Below are 22,758 nucleotides of genomic sequence, written 5' to 3' on the forward strand. Positions count from 1 at the left end.
CATCCCCTCACTGTCATGGATTAGGTGTTGTGTGAGATGTCCGAGTCCTTGTCTCTGTGCTCGCTGGTGATTACAAATCCTTTTCAGGTGAATGGTGTCCTACCCATCCTTCCGTTGCTCTTTCCTGTCCTGTGGATTCTTGCTACAGCCTTTGGAGAAGCCAGAGTGTTGGCCCAGATGAGCAAAGCCTCATCCACCTCACTGGTAGGTATTTCTCCACATCAAACTATTGCAGAGCAAAGGGCAGGAGATGAGAAGGGCTGTATGAAGGGAACACAGTGAATTCAGCAGACATGTCAGTTGTAAGAGCTTGTTGGATCTTTGCCCAGCTGTGCCCTCTCCCTGGAGCATGATGTGACTTCTTGAGCAGATGTTCTGATTTTTTCAACCAGTGATTCTCTAAATCTCTTCAAGGCAAGTGCTTTCTATTCACTAAATATAATCTGCCAGAGGGGTCAACATGGAGATAAACGCCCTATGGTGGCTGTGACTGGGCAGTGTTAAGCCACTGAGAAGGAATGGGATACATGAGATCCTCTGCAGTCCCTGGTTTTAACATGTGGGCTCTTTCCTGAGCCTCCGAGGCTTCTCTTGCAGGCATGGCCTTTGCAGTAGTCAGGGAGTAAGAGGAGTTTCTGGTGGCAGTGCTGGTCTGGGGAGCAGAGTTTGGCAGTCTGATGGGTGTGTGATCCTGAACTGGATGCGCTGATGGGTGTCTCTTATTCTCTCCTGGTGGCACAACACTGCCTGGTGAGATGCACCATGTTGCTTGTCTTCAGTGCTGACTTCTGCTATGCCAGTACTTGGACAGTTTCTCTCTCCTTCTTGTCCTTCTTTGGCCTCTCTGGTCTTGGGTCTGTGTTTTCTATTCTCTTCCCTATAGGTTGTACATGACCTGTGTCCTAGGAGGGAGGACACATTGCATCCCTCAGTGGTGTTTGCACCTTTACCATCTCTTTTCACTTTACCTTTCCAGCCATTCTTGGCATCACTTGTTTTTTGTCTTTGGAGCCTTCCTCTTCCCCATCGCATATTGCTATTTGGCTGGGAAAGCCATAGCTCCTTGGCTTCCCTGCTTCATCATTCTCAACATATGCATTTGCCCTATCACCCATACTTGCACCTTCCTTGTGTTCTTTCCTGTCTTCTCCTTTTTCTTGTCCAGGCATCTCATTCTGTCCAGCCAGCTCTTTCTGTGATGTCTCAAACATGATCCTCCATCCTTGCTGCTGTAGAACCACCGCTGTGATGTGCCTTGGTCATTCCCCCTTTGACTAGGGCAGTCTTCTCTTGGCCTATTTTCTTCCTTCCTTCTCCCTACTCTATTCAAAATGTAGCAGGTAAGACCCTCTTCCTCTGCAGTCCCTTGGCCTGTGTGATGCTCTTTCCACCTTCTGCTCCCTCCCATCATGTTCAAGCTGTTTGTTGCCCAGTTTTTCAAGGCCATAACCTGGTGAGACGTCCTGCAGGACACAAACCAGTGTCCCCCAAGACGAGCCCCTGCCTCAAGTTACATTACTACAGTTGGACTACAGCAGCATGCCTTATAGTAAGGAATTTGATGTTGGTTTGAAAATGTTTGCACTGCCTTTGAGAGGTTCTTTCAGTAACTATTTACCTTCACTGCTAAAAATGGGCATTCTCTGTTAGCGGGGCTTTTTGCAGTATCTGATTTCCAGCCCTTGGAACATTTACATCTTTTGTCTCCTATATCTAAGAGCACATCAGTCAAATTTCTGGCCTGTTGTAGCTATCAATCCCTTTTACCATCTCTATGGTTAAGTAAATAGTTTAAGCACCTTGAGTCATTATAAGCATATTTCCCAACCCTCTAATCTTTCTCTTGGCTTTCCTCTGAGCTTTCTCCAGTGCTTCAGGATCACTGTAGCATTATGAACCCCACAAAACCTTCCAGTAACAGTTGTGCTTGTGCTAGATTTCAGAATAATTTGGACTTTCTACTCTATGTTCATTTGTTAGTGCAAGAAAGGATCATACTAGATCTTTTAGCCACTGCTTTAATAAAATGGGCAGTCTTTGTTCAGCTGATAATCTACAGTTACTGCTTTCTGAGTCTGAGTCCTCATCCTTTAAGTCCAACCTGCATTTTTGCTCCTAGCTATGCCACCTTACTTTTATGCCTTTTGGTGTGCATGAGTTTGCTTCTTTACCAAGCAGTCCATATTGTTCTGTAACAACACTCTGTTCTCTTTATTATTGGACCCTGCCCCAAACTTGGTATAGTTTACAGTCTCTTTCAGTAATGGCTTTTTAGTTTTCTTTCAGGCTATTTGTAAACTACCCAGATTTGTCCCTGCCTGAGCATCCTATTGCAAATAATTCCTCAGTTTCTCTTCTGTTTGGGAATAGTCTATTTCTAATATATTTAATAGAGGGCCTATTTCTCTATTATTACTCTAGTTTTGTTAGAAAACCATAAAGCATTTTGTGTCAAGTCAAAGTATAGAATCATAGAATGACAGAATGGTTTGGGTTGGAAAGGACCTTAAGATCATCCAGTTTCAGCCCCCTGCCACAGGCAGGGACACCTCACACTAGACCATGTTGCTCAAGGCTCTGTCCAAGTACCAAGTGATCCATGTCAAAAGCATTACTTTTATCAGTCAAATTTGTAATTCTGTCCAAAAAGATCTCACAGTAGTTCCATGAGATTTATTACTCACATACTTGTGGTGTTTGGCACTGGATGTATTATTCCACTTCTTTTAATTGAGTCTCATATTAGCTGCTCTGTTATTCTGTCTGAAATCAAAGTCTGTCTGGGTCTTGCTCTAACCTGGTTTGTTCTCCTTATCCTTTTTAGGCGTTGGCACCACTTTAGCTTTCTATTGCACTGGGACTTAATCCATGCTCGAAGCCTAGTGCTAAATCAGCAGGAACAGTCAGAAAGTTGTCCAGACCTGCTAATTTAAACATAGTTACTTTCAGTAGCTAAGGGTAGAATGGAAAATATTTCATAGTTATCATATGGTATGATTGTATCACTGGGTAAGGAATAGCAGTATTTATCTTGCTTTGCCTTCAATATCGTTTGCCTTGCCTGCAATATCATTTGCAATGTCTGTCTTCATCAAGCAGCAGACTGGTTTTAATTACATATTGATATACTTTATCTTACTTTTATGTTAACTTTAACTTCTATTTTCACTTCCACTCAAACCTGGGCTTTTTGAATTTTCCTATGGGATTACTTAAATATTAATAAAATTATTAAATTAATAAAATATTAATAAAATATTGTTAATCAATTCTTAATTCTTCTTCTTAGCTCTCAGTTTAAATTATTCCTGACGAATCTGTCTTGGTAACTGGTCATTTTTAAAGTGCCATGTATATGCATTATTATTGGGGTGGTGTTTCATTTCCACACAAATGTAATTGCCATATGCACTTATGCTTATGAATATACTTCAGTTTAAACTGTTCTTCAAAATGACCTCTACTGTGGAATTCCTTTGTGCTAGATGCAGATTTTGAGTTAGGACATTTCCCAGTATAATTCCAGGATCATTCCATGGCAGTGCCTTGCTATAATGTCATTTTCTCTCCACATCCCATTCATATCACCTCATTCATCTGTGTCCATTGTATTCCAGTCACCTGCTTTTACACCCACTTTCCTAGCTCCCTTAACTGACCCATATAGCTTAAAACCAGATCAGTCTGTCCTAGCTCTTTCTGTCTAAGAATAAACATCCAGAAACAGCTTCCTCTGGGTGTAATTGCTGTTATTTTCTCTGTAGACATTTAGGTAATGACTGTGTGTCGTCTGTGATGTACAGCACCAAGCACTTTGTGCCTCACAAGTAGATAAAAGACATAGTCCATTAAGGACTTAATTGCTTGGATGAATTATTGCTCTGCCTTGGTATTCCCATTGAGCAGGACTCCTGTTTTCTCCTCTCTGAAGGCACAGTATTGAGGGAAGGATGTTCCTCATGACACATGTCTGAGCACGATTATACTAACTGGTCTCTTCTCTTGCTGCAGCTTGCTAAGTTTTCAGAGGACACTCTCAGCAGCTACACAGAGATGGTATCTTCTCAGGTACTATTATTATGGTTTTCTTCCATCTTCACTGCACAGCTTCATGGTATCCTTTCCTTTCTGATCTCCCGCTTGTTCCTAACTTCTTTTTACTTGTGTCACTTGTTCACTGTCACTCATTTGCTGCTCTATTTTGCTGGTTGCACGGCTTTCCCTTGCACCTTCTCATGTAAATGCTGCTCTGCTGACCAGAGATTGAGGTGACTTTGATACGGAGTCCAGTTGTGCTTTTCTGAATATTGCAAATGGTTTGATAGCACCTTTTTTCTGTCCTGAAGAGCATAACTCTTTGAAGCCCTCCTGTTCCAGGAGTAAAATAAGCTTTTTATGGTGTGTGTCAGAAAGTATTTTCCTTGTACCAGAAAAACCTCCTTTTCTAAGCCAAAACTGAAGAACAGAGGGGATGGTGGTCAATAAAGAGGGGTCCTTGGCTGTTCAGGCTTTTTAAAAGCCTGATCCTGTTTCATAGGCTCCTTAACAAGCTTAAGTACATTACTTGTGCTTCCAAAGCTGGACTAAAAGAGCACTCAGAGGACCTTTTTCTGGGGAAGGAACTGCATCTGGCCACTCTATAAATTGAATCATCCAGATTAAACAGGAGGGTAGAGGAAAGGCACTTTTCTGTCTAATCTGGCATTAAGATTCCCCTTTCCATAAGGAGGCAGATGGACTCCAGAAGTGATTAAAATCCCAACTTATTACAAGAATCAATTCATATCTCCCTCCCAGCCACACAGAGGAATGCACATGGATGCACACACACATGCATCCTTTGATGAATAGTTTATTTTCTCTCTGTGACAGTTTGTTTAGCCAAGATGCTTTTCAGGTGTTCAATGGGAGTGATTTGAGCTGAAGCTCCTCACTGAAAAGCTCTGCTGCTTCCCTTTTATACCTGTGTAACATTATTGCTTATGAGAAACTGATTTAAGTAAGAGCTTTTTTTCTACCTGATTGTTTTGCATTTGAGTTTATGGCTGTATTAGCGCTTGGGATCTAAGGAACTTGATCTAAGGAGCTCTGGGGGAAGTGACAGCATTCCAGAACAACAGCTAAAAAAGCAGTAAAAGAACACTGCAATGCAAACCTGGCTTTGCTGGCTTTAGGAGTGCACAGCTCCGGTGCTTGGGTTGATTGCCACCATCCAGACTCCCTCTGCAGCAGTTTTGTGTTGGAAGATGAAGGTGCCAACTCAACATTTTCATTTTGGAAAAGAGCCCTTTCAGTTTATTACCACATTGGTTACAATTCATTTGTAATGGTGGAGTAGGGCACCTTGGCTTTGTTTCCAACACTGCCACTGCCTCTGTAAGTAACCTTGGCCAAGTCACCTCAGCACAGTGACTCCATTTACCCCCATTCACTCATTATGGTGATCATAAGCTTAAGGCCTCAAACTCTATAACCCAAGTGGATGAGAGTTCCTTTAAACATACTAAGAGGTAACAACTGATTCACCTCAAATAAAATCACTTCAGAATTCCTTGCTGTGTTTTTTGGTAGTTTCAGTGAATTCTCAATTCAATCACTGTTAGCAGTGATTCTTCCCCCTCTGGAAGGGGGGAGAAATGCCTTTCCCTTGAGAACATCAGCACTGTATCAGTTACCAGGTTCCCATGGAGGCTGATGTTTATCTCACAGTGTATCACTGTGTTGAACCTGAAAGCAGGTAATGTCATGCTCCCTTTTTTCCTTCTCTCCCCTCATCTTGCACTGAATGAGCCTTTCACTGGCTGATGTCCTCTGCTTCCCTTGGCAGGAAATGATACGCTGTATCTGGAGCCACTTCCTCTGTGTTTTAAAAGGCAAATCCCCAACTCTGAGCTTCACTTCCAGCTTGCTCCATAGTCTGGGATCTGTCACTGTGAGTATTGCTGGGTTGTTAGAAGGAGGAGCCCTACACAAATGCTTCATTTGCATCCTTCACATCATCCTTCCCTGAGCATAGACTGTTAGCAGTCAGGTCACTGTGCTGGAATTAGAAACCCTTCAGGCACCTGTCTTTGTAGAGGAGTTGATAACTGTCTTGTCTTGTCCAAAGAGCACATTTACAGGCTAAAACAATGGTTAGAGATACTCTGTGGCATCTAATGGGATGTCTGTATTTTCCAGCTCTGGTTCTGGTCCCATAGCCCTCTTGAATCCTCATCAAGAACCAGCTGAATAGGTCCTCATAAGGTACTAACTGATAAAACAGGCTGAGTAGTTGCTTCCTTCAGTGGTCTTCATGCTTAGTTTTGCAATATCCTGAGATAAAACTGGTGTTAACCAACTCCTCAATCCTGCTAGAGCAAGGAATTCTTGGAGGGTTAATAAGTGCAGTTTCTTAGACAGAAAGTTGGCACACGTCTATTATTCCGTGTGTTTATTACTCTTGTGATATTTACAACTGTGCATGAGCACTGAGATGTGTTTTCACTGATATTTTGCCTTCTTGGGGGTGTTGTGGGATGTTCTAGGTGCTCTGCTGTGTAGACAAGCAGGGAATTCTTTCCTGGCCAAACCCCAGCCCAGAGACTGTTCTGTTCTTCAGTGGGAAGGTGGAACCACCTCATGATAGCCATGAAGATCTGACTGATGAGCTCTCTACACGGTCTTTCTGCCATCCTGAGATGGAAGATGAGGTGAGTAATATGTAAGCCATAATGCAGTATTTTGGCTCTGAACATGGTTTGACTGATGTGTACAATGTGGAATTACAGAAGGGGCCCTTTGCTTGTAGAGAAATCCTATGTTATAATTCTTTGCTTAAAGGATGAAGAAGCAGCGAGGATGAGATACTCTTCTATAGGAGCCCTAAAGTAGCAGGTGAATCAGTAGTGGCTCATGTTGAGCCACTGAATCACCACTGTTCATTTTGTTGGTTTCTTGCAGCCCCATGAAAGAGATGCTTTGCTGTCTGGCCCTCTGGCAGACACAGTCCACATGGCCAACGAGCAAGAGAGGAACAACTGGTCTAGTGACCCTCCAAAGGCTCCTGATGCCCATACCCACCGAAAGCCAAGCAGAAGCAAGCATCCCTCTGGGTCCAATGTGAGTTTTAGCAAGGACACAGAAGGTGGAGAAGAGGAACATGCACAGGTAAAGCATACTGACGGGGCACACAAGTGGTCTTTTGTACAGCTATAAGACAGACTCAAACCTACAGTGTCCCGTTTCTGGAATTTAGTGGGGAATTGCCTGTGGGATTCTAGGCTCAAGCTGTATTCTTTGTAACCAACTAGAATTTTCCTGTCTGTTGGCCCAGGTTGGTGACAGTGAGGCGATGACTTGCGAGGCTGAAGACTTTGTGTGTGACTACCACCTTGAGATGCTTAGCCTGTCCCAAGACCAGCAGAACCCCTCCTGCATCCAGTTTGATGACTCCAACTGGCATATGCACTTGAATTCCCTCAAGCCTCTGGGCCTGAATGTGCTGCTCAACCTCTGCAATGCCAGTGTGACAGAGCGTCTGTGCCGCTTCTCTGACCACCTCTGCAACATTGCCCTCCAGGAAACTCACAATGCTGTGCTGCCTGTCCATGTGCCTTGGGGCCTCTGTGAGCTTGCCAGGCTAATAGGTAAGGAGGAATTGGATGAGCAGACACAGAGAAATCAGAGCTGTCAATAGACACTTAATCCTTAGAGAGCACAAGAAAAATACTTCCCCAGTCCTGGTTGCTGAGAAGGTGAAATTACAGACCTGGCTCTGTTCACTTGCCAGAAGAGTCTTTTCAAGAGATTGGTTTTGGCAAGTTCTGACATTGCAGACACTATCAAAGGAACAAATGTCATCAAGGATATTCCCAGCCAGCCCTGGCTAGGCTTGGAATTCTGCTTGAGTCTGCCAATCTCAACAGGAGACAAAGAATACCTGCTAATGGATAGACAGCTGCCCTGTCTTTACAGTAGTGCTTTACCAGCAGTTTGGGTATAAATGATGTGAGGTACCTCAGGTTGTTCATAGGTGGGAAAACTGAGGCACAGGGGAGATAAATTGAAGGTAACACTAGGGTGGAAATCTGGAAGCTCTTGAACTCACTGGTGTGCTTGTCCTTCAGTGTCACAGTTCCTCTCTCCAGTGAACCAGAAGCATGAAAACTGTAATTATTAATAACATCAAGTCCTTCTGAATGATTTTCATCATAGATCTTGAGCCAGCTTGATGTAGCTGCACAGTGAGCACAGCTCAGCTACCTATTGCTGGGGAGACGTCGGAATGAGCATGGGCAAAGCGGGTGGCACAGAAGCAGAAGGAAAGACCTTTCCTCTGCTTTTCTTAGAGCCTGTTTTTGATCCTTGTCGTGCTCATGTTTCAGGTTTCACACCAGGTGCTAAAGACCTTTTCAAACAAGAGAACTATTTGGCCTTGTACCGCCTGCCAAGTGATGAGATGGTCAAGGAAACAATCCTGGGGAAGCTTTCGTCCATCACCAAGAGGAGACCACCCCTGAGCCACATGATCAACCTTTTTGTGAAGGACACCACTACCAGTAAGACTGCCCCTTCCTTTGGGTATCTGCTTGGTGCAGGATGATCTTTTCCTGCAGAGAGCCTAGGAAATGTCAGACTGGAATAGTCTGGAGTCCCTGTGGGATGATAGCCTTGCTCTGCCCATGGGCAGTACAGATGTGCTCACCAAACCTTAGTGATCAGTGCTATAGCATACGGAAGGGGGGAGTTCTTCCCAACTCTGTCTTACTCCAGGATCATAAACAACTTTTTAGGATTATTTCAGCATATAGGAAACCTGGTTTCTGGGACCAAATGGCAGTGCAGGGCAAAGTGGGGGCGTTATTTGGTTTTGAATAGACTTCATTATAATAGTGAGACTGGTACTGCACAGGGTTCAATATTACTCAGGGTTTTAGCTTCACATGCTAATCCTTCTGATAACCCAAATCAAAACCATTATCTTTGTGAGTTGTCTAGTGTATTATATTGCGTAGTCCATTTCTATATTGCACAGTAGTAAGAAATCACAGAAATCCCATGCAAACGCATGGTAACCACACATACAATACCTGAAGCCATGCTGACTTCTCCACTCTTAATCCTTCCTAGTCTAATAGGAACAGGCTAGGATGGAAAGGAATTATAGCTGGGTACCATGAGGTCTTAAAGCACCTCAGCAAGATTTAACAGCTTGCCTGTCAGAGCTCTTAGTCTCTTCGTAATACCTTGAATTGACTGAAGTTGGCTCTCTGGAGTTGACTATGTTTGAGATTGAATCTAAACTGTTATTATTCTGCTGGGCAGAGGTTTATCAGGTAAACTGGCTTCTCTTGCCCAATTCCTCTTAAATCTTTATCTTAGCCTGGGGAGGAGCTTTTTCCTTTATCCTGCTTGCTGCTCTCCTGCCTTTGTGAGCAAGAATTTTCTGATGCTGAGATTCTTAATGTAGCAAAACCCCTTTAATGTTTCATGTTGCCTCATTTCAACTCCTTATCCTTCTTTTTAAATGGTTTAGTTTAGAGGCTGGAGCTCAGACAAATGTGTGTGTGACCTGGATTACACTGTCTAGAGTACATGCTAAGAGGAATTTTGCCAGTGAGGTTAGTTAACCATTGGAACACCTCTTGTCCCGTGAAACTTTCTTACGTATACAAGCTGAAGTAATGGATTGTGCAGATGACATTGGCTGCAATTGAATGGCTCTGTTTGTGCAGTCAGAGCAGATGATCACAACTAACCTCTCTTGATCCATTATTTGTGAATAAATCTTTGAGTCCACCCATTCCCAGGACGTGCTGAAGTCAAAGGGAGATACATAATAAATTCTCCAGCTGTAGCAGAAATAGGAGGCAGCTTATCTGTATGCTCCCTTGCTGTTCCATGGAAATATGTGTCTCACCATCTGGCAGTGTTCATCCCACATCCATAGTAACCACATAGAAATGGGGGGCTCACCGTCACCTTCAGTGGAATAAAGTGGCTTGATACCGTCTCTGCCTTCCTTTGCTATAGCTGCACTCCTCCATTCCTTTTGCTCTGTGTCACTGGCTCAGCTGTAGCAGCTTGATTCTTCCCAATGAGTCCCAGCACTCTTGAATGGCTGTCATACTCCCTGTCCTATTCATTAGTTTTCTCCCTTGTGCCAGAGAAATCCTGGCCTTCAGCTTCATGATTTAAGAAGGGAAGAGGCTGAGCTCACTTCACTGGCAATGAAAGCGGAATGAACTCCTTCCAGTTTTCAGTGCCTACTGTCACTACCATTTACCCCTTAGGACTGTTGTGCAGGATACTGATGCTGCTGAGTAGGAAGTGGGTTGCAGTTGCTGTCAGGCATGAATATAGGTATGTCTGTGGTCATCTCTATGCTCTTGCTCTGTGTCCAGGGCATAGTTTTTGCATGAATCAATAAACATCTCTTACTCCCTCTTTCCTAGCAAGGACTCTCTGACCCTAGGAGCAAGGTGGGCAGGATTAGGTGTTCGTACAATACAATTAATCAGAGCTTGGCACAAGTGCTCCTTTGTGTCCCTGAGACAGGCTCCTCCTTTCACACGTGGCTCCTATTAGTTGGAGGTTTGTTATGCTGATAAACTTGGCCTGAGATGGCTATTCATAGCAGAGAGCTGCTCTGCTTTGGAAAATCCTCCTGTGTTCCTGAAGGTCCCTGCCTGGTTTGTGCCAGTGGATATTCCTGGTTCTTGGTTTCACCAGCTCGTGGGAGCATTTGCCCTCAGCAGCAATGCCTGCAAGGAGCCTTTGGGCTCATTTTTCTTGGCAGTGAGGCTTTGTCATTAGATCAGCTTTGAAGCTGTTGGGGGCAAAGTCATGGAGCAGCTGGAGGAGGGAATCTCCACTGGGAAGTTACGTGTGTGCAATGTTAATGTGTCAGTGCAAGTGAAAGGAAGCAGGAAGTATGAACGGGGAGGCAGCATCCTTTACCTTGTGTCCCATGCCTGGGACCTGCATCAGCCAAGTGCTATCACACACTTGTGAGACACACTTTTTAACACCTCTGTCTACAAGAGGGAACAGAAGATTTTAGGTCTGTATTAAAGAGTGAAGTAGTTGAAGAAAAACCAGGGCAAGCTGTGGTGTCTACTGAGTTTCAGTTCTTCTCTGATCACAACAGGAGTTACTTTTCTAGAGTCTGTTATGTTGAACTTCTAATGCACCCAGATTTAACAAGTTTTCAGGACCCTTTGTGAAGCAGGCTGCTATCTAATGGGTCACGCTGTAGAATTACTTTGCTGCTTGAATTGAAGGTACTCAAGAACAGCTCTTACCTTTTAGATCCAATCCTGAGGTGAAACTGAATGCACTTCCCAGTGGAGGTAAACTTTGATCCTCAGTCTCATCACTGATGCTCGTAGTCTCATGGGAAGAGGCACACAGGGATAACTTTTCTTCTGTTCTGTTGAATACAGAAGCAAGATATTATCCCACCCATTGTAGGAGCAGGATTGTTACACAGTGTAAGGAGTGAATAGGAGCTGACTTTGGGGCTCACATCATAACCTTGTCAAAGGGGCTGTTTGGAATGCATCAAGCCCAGTTTGCTTGAGCAGAAGGAGCGGTTGGAATGAGATCCCTTTCCTAAGAGCCTGTATGTGCGATGCTGACTCGTTGTTCTCCTACACTTCAGGCACAGAGCAGATGTTTTCCCATGGGACAGCTGACCTCATCCTTGAGGCCTGCACAGACTTTTGGGATGGTACTGACATCTATCCGCTCTCTGGCTCTGACAGGTAGGCACTGTGTCAGTGGGTGCAACTGCAGAGGGAACCAGATCACCCTTTGCTAATATTCCCTTTTCTGGTGTTCATTAAGCTATTTAATAGAAACTTCAAGCAGGTTATGAACAGGAGCCTTATAATTAATAATAATGAATTGTTGAAATTATAGCAACATAAGAGATTAGCAACAAGCAATCTGTTGGGTTAAGACTAAGAGACTTACTGTATCTGTTAACACATTAGCCACTTCTAGTTGGATTCTATTGTGTAGTAGGACCGTGAATTATTATCAGGTCATGTGCTGGTGGTAGATAATTTTTTTTGTTGTTCAAGACAAATGCCTTGTCTTACACCAGATACAAAGTGATCAGTTCTACCTGCTGCTACCAGCTTCAAGCCAGTCCACCACAATGCAGCACACCCTTTTAGTCCTGCTGCAGGATCTGGCAGTGTCTGTTGTATTTGCATCTATAGGCTAAATTTCTGTTCCCACTAGCAGAGCAGAGATGTTTAGTTTCATTGACCAGCAGCACATTATTCTTCTTCCAAGTCTGCTTACCCTTAAGTGTCACAAAACTCCCACTGGTCCTTTTTGGAATATCATCTTAGAAGCCAATGAAAAATGCCATGTATAGTCTGATATGTTTCATTTGTGATTTCAGCTTAGAGAAGGAACTTTACACTATTCCAGTGACTGAATATTGACTAAATGGAGACTTCACATACAGCTCCTGGGAGCCAAATCCGAAAGGGGATGGGACAGAAGTCTGTTGCTGGAACTACCTCTGCAATAGATACTATTGTCAGAGTTGTCAGTTCCTCCCCTGGTATTAGTCTCCCTACAGATAAATTCTTTCTGATGCATTAAGCTTCTGCTGTCATGCAGTGAACTTCCTTGGAGTCATCTGGCAGCCATATAGAGCATATTCTGTTAATAAATGCATTCAGAGAGCACTGTGTTCATACTCATCAATCTGTCTGATGAGCAAACAGAAATGTTCACCACTGCCCCTGCTGGAATATGTGTTCTTGTTGTCCTAGTTTGTTGTTCCTAGTGCCTGTAGCTTAGAAGATGAAAAAACTCTTAAGGAAAGGCTTTTTTAGAGCCTCTCATCACTCCTCATGGAATACATTTTTCCAAATACCCAGCTGTTGATTTCTACATTGAACTGCAGTGTCCATTGTCAGAAATGAGGCATATTTCTGCTGAACTCTGCCTGGCTTTTCTCTCTTCCACACAGGAAGAAGGTGTTGGATTTCTACCAGCGAGCTTGCCTCTCAGGATACTGTTCTGCCTTTGCATACAAGCCAATGCATTGTGCCTTGTCCTCCCAGCTCAATGGCAAGTGCATAGAACTGGTGCAGGTCCCTGGGCAGAATGCGATCTTCACGTGCTGTGATCTCCCTGGGACAACCCCCATCAAGCAGAGCAGTCGGAGGAATAGCTGGAGCTCAGATGGTATGTGCCCTCTGTGCTGTCTATAATAAGTTCTGCTGCTGGGCCAGGTGCTTGCTCTCTGCTCAGTCTAGCGCTGTAAGAACACTGTTATTCAGAGCAGCAGATGGAAGTTGAGAGCTAAGGGTTTCTGAAGGAGATGTGTTTCCAGAGGAAGTAAGGATGTAAGAGCTGGAAGGTATGTTTCTGGTTAAGTTACAGTGAAATTCTTCTACTTGAGGGAAGTCTGTTTCTTAAAGCAGGCGACTCAGAGTCAAGATTTCTGGTAATTCAATACTTGGTTTGCTATTTGTCTGATCCTATGGAAATCACATGTGTGGGTTTTCCAGAGGAATTCCATGCATGGTGGTATGTGACTATTCTCCCTTGATTTTGTTGCTGTGCTGGAGGACTGGAGTCTCACCAGGTGGATTGTCCATCTCCTTCAGAACAGTAATGGGACTGAGAAATAAGCACATAACTCCATTTTCTTTTGGAAAAGCAATCCTCATCTCCTTCTGCCTTGGTCTCCCATTCTGTAACGTGTAAATTATGGGATTCCCAACTGCTGGGAGACATTTGTGACTGTTTTCAGCACACTCTGCAGTCCCACCTGTGGCAAGCTTTGCAACTGTGTGAAGCATTGTATTATTTTCCTCATGCTGCATCCAGCTCCCATTCACCACAAGCTGAGCTGGTGATGGTGAAGGAACCCTGTCAAAAAGCCTTTTCAGGCTCTTTGGGGGCATCTGCAATGTCACTGGAGGGAATATGCTCCAGTTCCTTTGTATCAGCCCCTCGTACTCTGATGCCACTCTGTGTCTAGCTAGACTGCCCATGTTGTTTAAGCACAGCTTGATGTGTTTAAAATGCACATGTGAATATTATACAGCACAAATCCTTTACCTTTCTGCCCCAGTTCTTTGCGACTGATTCCTGTCTTCTGTTTTGTTTTTTTCCCCCTTCCATGCTCACTGTTTCATGCTTGTGTTCTTGGTCACACATGTGGGGATGTCCTGATACCACTTCTGTGACTGGGTATGCTGGGACAAATGGATGTGTCTTCATCTTTCCTCCTGTGTGTGTATATCTGCATGTTTCTGGGTACTGTGTCCTTGGGTGTTACCTGGGTGGCCTCTCCCACCATTTGTACTTTGTGTGATGCACATGTGGCCCCTCATGTCTCAATGTGATTGCGTGTTGTTTGCATGCCTGAAGAAGGGATTGGGGAAGTGATGGAGAAGGAAGACTGTATCCAGGCTCTGAGCGGACAGATCTTCATGGGAATGGTCTCATCTCAGTATCAGGCCCGGCTTGACATTGTCCGCCTCATTGATGGATTGGTCAATGCCTGCATCCGTTTTGTCTACTTCTCCCTAGAAGATGAGCTCAAAAGCAAGGTAAGCTGCCTCTGCTGAACCCTGAACTTGCATGTCCCCTGGCTGGCAGACTGGAGAGTCCAGCACCAGTGCAATCTAAGGTTAATCTGATTCAGCTAATGGGTCCAGAAGGTACCAGTATGGCACTGCTCAGCACCACTCTGGCACTAAAATCTTCTGTCTGCTCGTCTGCAGGTGTTTGCTGAGAAGATGGGTCTGGAGACTGGCTGGAATTGCCACATCTCTTTAACACCTAATGGTGATGTGCCTGGCTCAGAGATCCCTCCCTCTAGCCCCAGCCATGCTGGCTCTCTGCACGATGACCTACACCAGGGTGAGAGAACCATGCCTAAGCCACTTTGAGTGTTTCCTGGATGGTTCTTTTAAACCCATTCCTAGGTTCCTGTGTCCTCAGCAGCTACCTGAGCCTTCAGAGTTTTGAGCACAAAACTGGATGGGCCCGAGGTGTGTGTGTGTGTGTGTGTGAGAGAGACTGCCTTACATTTATAGCCTTTCTACCTAGGCAGCACTACAGTTGTTAGAAGCAGACATCCTTCTGCCATGATTTTACAACTGCTCATTAATGCTTTTGGTTCTTGCTGGGGCCCTGCTCAAGCCACTGAGGGTCTCTTGCTTGTGCATTTTGCTTTCTTCTTACTTCAGCTGGGATTTCTTTACTCTTTTCTTCCTCTAGAAGAGAGAGGAGAACAGATAAACTACTGTGTCTCAAAAGAGAAGAGCCTGGGCTCACATCTCTACCTCTGAGCAGATTAGTCATCTAAAAATACTGCATTTTAGATGACTGAGTGGGATCTAAGTGTTGCTAACCCAGAAAATCAGACCTCACATTTCCTATCTTCATCTTCTGCAGTGCCACGTGACTAGACCATGTGGGTGGCACAGGGATGGTAGAGGCAGGGTTGTGCTGATTGTTTATGCTGCTGCTTTCTGCTCCAGTTTCTCGAGATGATGTGGAAGGGCTTCTGCTGATGGAAGAGGAGGGGCACTCGGATCTCATCAGCTTCCAGCCAACAGACAGTGATATCCCCAGCTTCCTGGAGGACTGTAACAGGGTGAGGCCCCCTTTCCCTGCCTTGTCCTGTTGTTATGGCCATCAGTATCATCTGCTTACTTCTAAAGGGAATTCCTCTTCAAAGCAGATTAACTGGTTTGCACTGTGACTCCTGATCTCCAGCTTCCTATCTGGAAGCTGAGAAGTTGAGGGTTCTCTCAGTTAATCGATTTTACTGAACAGGGGTTTTTGGAGTTTAGGAACGGAGATGACCACCTTGGAGATAATAGCCTTGAAAGTCACATCTCAGTCCATTTGTGTCCCCTTCCCATGTGCTGGGCAGGCAGTGGGAACATCCCCACCTTCTGTGCAGACAGAAGAAACTGTCTTTCCTCCAGCTATAAGCCATGGCTTGTGCTGCCCAGTAGCCAGGTTGGGACAAGCTTTTCCTGTGCCATACAGAGCTCAGGCATGAAACAGAGCGAGTTGCTGGGAGGCAGCACATAGTCTCTGACGAGTTTCTCCTCACAGGTAACAAGTGCTTAGAAATCCTTGAGCACAGGTTTATCGTGCTGATCTTACAACCCCTGAAGGCAAGCACAGTTTAGCATGTCAGTGTGGGTTTTGTACGGTGGCTTGGGAAAGCCAGCTTCTATCTGCAGGGACAGACAGTTCCTTCTGCAATGCCTCTCCCTCACATGCACACTCCCCTGCTTAGTCTCTTCTTTCTCTTTTCCAGGCCAAACTTCCCCGGGGGATCCACCAGGTGAGACCTCACCTGCAGAACATAGACAATGTGCCTTTGCTGGTGCCCCTCTTCACAGACTGCACCCCAGAGAGTAAGTGGCACAAAGCCTGGGTCTGCCCTACTCCTGCCCATGAATACCTTCCCCGTCATTTGCTCTGGCTCATCTAGGTGTGGACAAGGGGAAGGGAAGGGGATACAGCCTAGAAATCTAGAAGGACATTTTGTATTAAAACCCCTCTATTTGTACCTGTGGGAAGCCAGGTGTTAACTTCATTTCAGTGATGCTGTTTCCTAGCTACAGAATTGGGCTAACAACTGCTGCTTTCAATTTGCATTCGTAAGACACACTAAAGCAAGCATCCAAAATACTGCTGCCTTCTATTAAATAAGTATTATCAGTGTGCTAGAAGACTCTGACCTCTGCTCACAGCCTTCCCTGCCCTTACATAACTTGGAAATCACTTCCCAAAATGATTTTCCTCTTGCAGTGGCTGTTTAAACCTTTTGCTTTGCAGAGCTTTTGATTACAGGGACCAGAAAGGACACATTTCTTATCTCTGAGAGATACCATTTTATCTAAGAGATGGGCTGAGTGCTCAGCTGGCCAATTCCTGTCTACAGGTATTGGAACTAAAGTGTAAGTTCCAAGCATCATTAGGTGTTTTACATACCTCCGGGCACAGTTTACAGAGTGGCAGTGAGACCTGGGTACAGCCCAACCTGCCTAACCAGTCAGTGCCCAGGAGACTGCCTCTCTTTCAGCAGAAATGGCAGTTTCCTGCTCCATCTAACCCTTGCAGTGCTGCGGACATGGGTGCACCAGTTATTAGCAAAGCTGTTTGCACAGGAGTCTGCACAGGGTGGGTTTGAGTTTGGTTTGTTTGTTGTTTTCTTTTTTCCTGGAGCATTCTAGAAAATCCATCCACACACAGAGCACTGTGCATAAAGCCCCAGAAGAAAATGCACATCAAACAGCAGCTTTGATTTAGAGGCCCTAAGAGGGTGTTGGTAAAGAGATTGATGTAGAGGTAGTGGTGGGAGTGCAGGAACAGTGGCTGGCTCTGAGTATGGCTAAGCACAGCACTGCTTTTGAAGTAGTTTGTTGTATTCCCTCTGTTCCTTTAGACTTAGGACAGTAGGGATGTGCTGTTGAGCACATTTTAAAGCTGTAGGTTTTAGGTTTTAATTATTTAGGTTTATTTAATGTTCTGCTATACCTACAGCTCTGGTCTGAAAGAGATGTGCTAAAGATGCAAATCTCTGGGCGATAGTTCTGGCAATCACAGCTTAGTTCCTGCCTCCTGCAATTAATCAGCTGTGTACTTTGACTGTAGATCTCACTGTACATGAGTGATGAATATCAGTTGGGGGAACTCGAAAAGCTCTGACTGCTTGTCATCCAGCCTGGGAGGGGTGTGTAAAACATCTGTGAGCATGATGAGGTAACACACTGGGTTTCTCCTTCTGTCCCTTTACAGCCATGTGTGAAATGATCAAGATCATGCAGGAGTATGGGGAGGTGACTTGCTGCCTGGGAAGCTCTGCCAACCTGCGGAATAGCTGCCTCTTCCTGCAAAGTGACATCAGGTAGGACAGGATCCAAACTCCTCCTGCTGCCTTTACCTTATGCTTAGCAAGTGCCCAGCCATGGGTCACACTAGATCTGTGGGTTGTGCAAAGGGGATGCTCACAGCTGCTGTCCATTATGAACTGCATTTGTCTCCATAAGAAGATCTGGGTGGTACTGGATGGGATGATTACCTAGATCCCTAGACACACAGGTATTTCTCTCCATCTTTGAAAGGAAGATGCTGAACTACTGTGCACCAAGTGTCATTACACATGCTTCTTATTAGGTGGAAGAGTGGAAATGCCCCTTTGGATTAGCCAGTTTGTTAACATTCAAACACCAAAAATCCAAATGTGTTCATTATTTCTCTGGGAATTACAGAAAGTCCAGGAAGCTTGATCCTAAATTCATGTCACAGCTCAGGACTTCCCTGCCGGCAAGGTAGATAGAGGTGGCATAGCACAGCACAACTGTACAAGCTGGACTGCGTTGGAACATAGGTTCTTCTCTGGGATGAGGACTTTCCCTAATGCTCCTGTGTTGTGCTTGCAGTATAGCACTGGACCCTCTCTACCCATCTCGCTGCTCCTGGGAGACATTTGGCTATGCCACCAGCACCACCATGACTCATGTCTCTGATGAGCTCACCCCTCTGCAGCTCTCAGGACAACTCAACAGCCTGCCTTGCTCCATGTCCTTCCGCCAAGAGGAGAGTACCAGCATCATCAGGCTCATAGAACAGGTAAGCCAGGCACATCCCCTCTCTAACACTCAACCCTCTTCCTGCAGCTCACAGAATGCAAAGCCAGGAGCTCATGTGAGCATTCTTATGGAGTTACCCTCAGTAAGCTGCCAGCATTAGCTTTGCTCCTGTTTCCTGTCCTTTGTTCAGGAAGCACAACAGATACACTCTTCCTGCCTGGCCCGACCAGTCCAAGGTGTAGGGGATGGTTTGGGAATGATGCTTTGTGGCCACAGAACATGAACACTATTCAGCTGGATAAAGTAGAAGCTTGCAGAGATCCCTAGCCAGACACCAGTGCAGTGCTGGGGAGAAGTGGTACCCCAGAAAAGCCAGGAGGTTTAAACTTAACCCTTGTCTAAATTCTCCCTTCCCTTCACAACCTCTACATGTACGCAAGAGACCTTCCCCTGTTGCTTACAGTGGGTCCAGATCCTCTCCCCTCCCACTTCCCCTGCAGGCCCCATGTCCTGCCCCTGTCTGCCAATAATTGCTCTTGGCTGATAGCTGCTCCCATCACAGCAAAGGGCTCTAAGGGCTTGTGCTTCCTTCCAGGCCAGGCATGCAACCTATGGGATCCGCAAGTGTTTCCTCTTCCTGCTGCAGTGCCAGCTGACCTTGGTTGTCATTCAGGTGAGTCCTGCCTAGGCTGGGGACAGCATTTAGCTCAGAGGACAGGAGTGCTAGCATGGATGTGGGTGGCTGCAGTGGGGCAAGTGAGGAAAGTAGCCTTTAGTCAGGTTTACACAGCATCTTTGGAGAAGGTACAGACAGAGACTATGTGATCTCAGCTGTATTGCCCCTTCTCCCTGATGCTCCTACAGGGGGTTCTTTTCAAACCCTTTTATCCCTGGGGAAAAGCATCCCCAGTAGCCTGGAGCAGGTGCAGTGGCAGCCTGGTTACCAGCTCGTCCCAGTGTTTTGTGGGAGGACAGTGGCATCTTGGGTGACAGGACTGTCCTAGCACTGCTCATGCTCTTCACTGTGGGTTGTTCTTGTGCAGTTCCTCTCCTGCCTGGTGCAGCTGCCCCCCATCCTCAGTACCACAGACATCGTGTGGCTCTCCTGTTTCTGCTACCCACTGCTCAGGTGAGTCTGTCAGGGTGGAACTCCTGCCTCCCACCCACAGGATGCACAGACCAGTCCCCCAGCATCACTGTGTCCATGGGAAAAGGAAGCTGCATGGTAAGAAGGCTGGAAGGCTTCATGGCACATGACCCACTGCATGGTAAGAAGGCTGGAAGGATTATTCCAAACACCTTCTTTAACAAGGTGCTTGGGAACATAGGAGCATTTATGTACTGCTGTGTTAGGCCTGCCTGCTGTCTGAGAGCTGCTACTATCTTGTGGCTTGAGCCTCCAGCTGAATATCTTAGTATCATTAATCGTGATACTGCTGCACTGATTGTAGGGTGCTGGAGAACCTTGTGAGTCAGGCAGAGGTCAAAGTACCATGGGTGATGTGTTCTCTGTCACACATTTGGAGGTCACCTCCCTGTTTGCACCTGACCTAACACCTTTTATAGCATATGCTTAAGGCAGTGGCCAGGTGAGTGCCAATGCTTCAAGCAGTCTGAGGAGGTTATTTGGGTTCAAATGTCAAACAGTCAAAAAAGAAGAGTTCTGGTGCCTGAGCTTGTTACTGAGACACTAACTTACCTTTCTGCAGCATCTCACTCCTGGGCAAGCCTCCCCACAGCTCCATCATGACCATGGCAACAGGAAAAAACTTGACTTCCATTCCTAAAAAGGTAGGTGATCCATCAGATTAAAACAGTTTACATGTTTTTCTCTTCTGCTTTGTCCCAGTGTTGATGCATAGCTGGGGCCCTGTGCCTTCCCAGCTCACTTGGGAAGTTGATCCATGGCATGAGCCATGCTATCCAAAAGTCTGGCATGGACAGGGGTTGGAACTAGATGATCTTAAGGTCCTTTCCAACCCTAACTATTCTATGATTCTATGACAGAAAGGGAATCCCATAGCACCAGTGTGCCCACAGGGCAGCATCTCACCTGTACTACAGCTTGTCTTTTGCAGCCACTGGTCCCCTGATGGCTCTTGCAGGGGAGGTTGGGCCATTGGCATGCCCACATCATCCTCCTGCCTCTGCCTTATTCACAGACTCAGCACTACTTCCTGTTCTGCTTCCTGCTGAAATTCAGCCTGACCATCTGCTCCTGCCTCATCTGCTTCGGGTTCACCCTGCATGAGTCCTGCAGAGGGGTGAACACTACCAGCCTCAATCTCACAGCCTGCTCCTCCATCATGCTGCACAGGTGAGAACCGAGCCTGGCACACACCTCCCTCACCCTGCAGGGCCTGTTGCTCTTGCCCTTCCCAGGAAGGAATGATTCCCCTCTAACAAGCTTCAGACTCCTGCATGACCCAGCTATAATGACTATAGGGAGGATGGGGTGCTTTCCCCATAGCCTTGGTAACTGCATCTTTGCTCACTGTTGCCTCCTGGTACAAGGACAGCCTGACTCCAAGCTCACTCTTAGTTCTCTCAGGAGGGACGTGGCCCTGGTGGGCACAGGTCAGACAGTAAGTCCCCACTGTTGACATCTTCCTGTATCCTCTCATTTGCTAGCAATGCTGATGGTGCTCCTGACTGGTTTGGGACATTTTCCAATGCTCTTCTTGTAGCCCAGAAGCTCACAGCTGGTCTGGTTGTCTTACACACAGGTAAATCTCTGTTCCCCAACCCCCATTACCCACTCTGGGGGGGAACTTGTCCCCTATACCAGAGTACAAGGTCCCTGCTAGAAGCAGACATTGATTACAGTGGTCTCTCAGCACAGCCATAAAGCCCTTGTCTTACTAAACATTGCCCTCACAGATAGGGCAGCACCTTCAGAGCTAATTCTGCTTCTTACCAGCCTGATGAAGCACTGACTCCTTTTCAGTTTCACCAGAAGAGCAGCATCCCTCTGCTGGAAGCCTTTTTAAACCCTGAGGAGGGGTGGGAGCCAGCTCCTGACTGACCCTCACCACCTGCACAGCATTGCCTGGCAGAGAAGGTCCAGCTGATCTCTGAATACCTTAAAGGGTCTCTGCTCCCTTTCCACCACGTCACAGGATGTTGTGCCCTGGTGCCTGGCAGAGCACTGCTGTGCAGGTTGTCCAGGCCAACAGAAACACTTCCTGGTTTGGGAGGCAGCCTTACTTTAGAGAACTGTAGTGTGCATGAATGTTAATGTCCTTCAGACCACTGAGGCAGGTGGGAAATACTGTTTGGAAGAGCCCAAGCAAAAGCTGAGCAAATGCTCTTGGGTTCTGGCTAAATACCCATCTCTGGGCTGGAGCTTTCTGCTGGTGCAGGCCTGCGGTGACCCAAAAACAAGGGCACATCCCATGCTCCCTCGTTGCGGTCCTTTGCCTGATCTTTCATGGCATCCAGGCTGCAAACCAACCTTGGCACCCCCACAGTGAGTGATCCCTGTGCAGTACTACTGCTGCACTCCTCCCACCCTGCATATCTTGGAATTGCTGTGGGGAGTCTGCTCTGAAAGGACCTTGAATGAACGGTTGGTTTCAGGGACATAAACCCCTTTGAGTTTATAGCTGTTGGTGTATATTGTAAAGTACGTGTGTGATGCTAAATAACCCCCTTCCCTCTGTCCCTGTAGTGTTCATATCCATCACCCACGTCCATCGCACCAAGCCATTGTGGAAGAAGAGCCCCCTCTCCAACCGGTGGTGGACGCTCACTGTGGCTGTTGTGTGAGTATCCCCAGGCCCTGTTGGGGCACTCCAGGATGCTGGAGGAGGGAGGGCTCTAGATCTGCTCCAGCACCAGTTTGCTGGTGCTGAGGAAAATGACCGTACATGGCAATTGTTCTGCACTGAATTGGTGAACTGTTGTGAACTCGGGAGTGTTACATCTGGGCCTGAAGCTCAATGTGCAGGTCCTGGGAAGGCTGTTAGCTCTGCTGAGATGTGCTGTGTCTCTTTATGATCTTAGATTGCTTGGGCAAGTGGCACAGACTGTGCTGGACCTGAAACTCTGGGAAAACCTCAGTTCTTCATTGACCTTTTACCACGTCTCCATCTCACCGGTCTCATGGCTCTTGGGTTTTCTTTCTTTGGTCCTTGTGGTTATCATCAACGAGATTGTCAAGCTGCATGAAATCAGG

General features: G+C 46.1%; 1 protein-coding gene across 1 annotated transcript in view; it reads left to right on the top strand.

Annotated features, from left to right (window-relative positions):
* Positions 1 to 22,758, top strand: part of TMEM94 (transmembrane protein 94) — a 50,399-nt gene that overhangs the window by 24,345 nt on the left and 3,296 nt on the right. Inside the window, exons 11-32 of the mRNA XM_062639852.1 lie at positions 88 to 204; positions 4,012 to 4,068; positions 5,828 to 5,932; positions 6,528 to 6,692; positions 6,943 to 7,149; positions 7,316 to 7,628; positions 8,367 to 8,540; positions 11,645 to 11,747; positions 12,977 to 13,194; positions 14,389 to 14,570; positions 14,745 to 14,883; positions 15,507 to 15,622; positions 16,301 to 16,400; positions 17,788 to 17,896; positions 18,432 to 18,621; positions 19,177 to 19,254; positions 19,625 to 19,710; positions 20,291 to 20,372; positions 20,744 to 20,898; positions 21,213 to 21,307; positions 22,252 to 22,345; positions 22,587 to 22,757. Of these exons, the coding sequence (XP_062495836.1) occupies positions 88 to 204; positions 4,012 to 4,068; positions 5,828 to 5,932; positions 6,528 to 6,692; positions 6,943 to 7,149; positions 7,316 to 7,628; positions 8,367 to 8,540; positions 11,645 to 11,747; positions 12,977 to 13,194; positions 14,389 to 14,570; positions 14,745 to 14,883; positions 15,507 to 15,622; positions 16,301 to 16,400; positions 17,788 to 17,896; positions 18,432 to 18,621; positions 19,177 to 19,254; positions 19,625 to 19,710; positions 20,291 to 20,372; positions 20,744 to 20,898; positions 21,213 to 21,307; positions 22,252 to 22,345; positions 22,587 to 22,757 (3,056 nt within the window). The remainder of the gene's footprint in view (positions 1 to 87; positions 205 to 4,011; positions 4,069 to 5,827; positions 5,933 to 6,527; positions 6,693 to 6,942; positions 7,150 to 7,315; positions 7,629 to 8,366; positions 8,541 to 11,644; positions 11,748 to 12,976; positions 13,195 to 14,388; positions 14,571 to 14,744; positions 14,884 to 15,506; positions 15,623 to 16,300; positions 16,401 to 17,787; positions 17,897 to 18,431; positions 18,622 to 19,176; positions 19,255 to 19,624; positions 19,711 to 20,290; positions 20,373 to 20,743; positions 20,899 to 21,212; positions 21,308 to 22,251; positions 22,346 to 22,586; position 22,758) is intronic.

Source organism: Pezoporus occidentalis, unplaced genomic scaffold, assembly GCF_034315485.1.
Source record: "Pezoporus occidentalis ecotype Australia unplaced genomic scaffold, CSIRO_AGI_Poc_V1 ctg62, whole genome shotgun sequence".
Taxonomy (NCBI): Eukaryota; Metazoa; Chordata; class Aves; order Psittaciformes; family Psittacidae; genus Pezoporus; species Pezoporus occidentalis.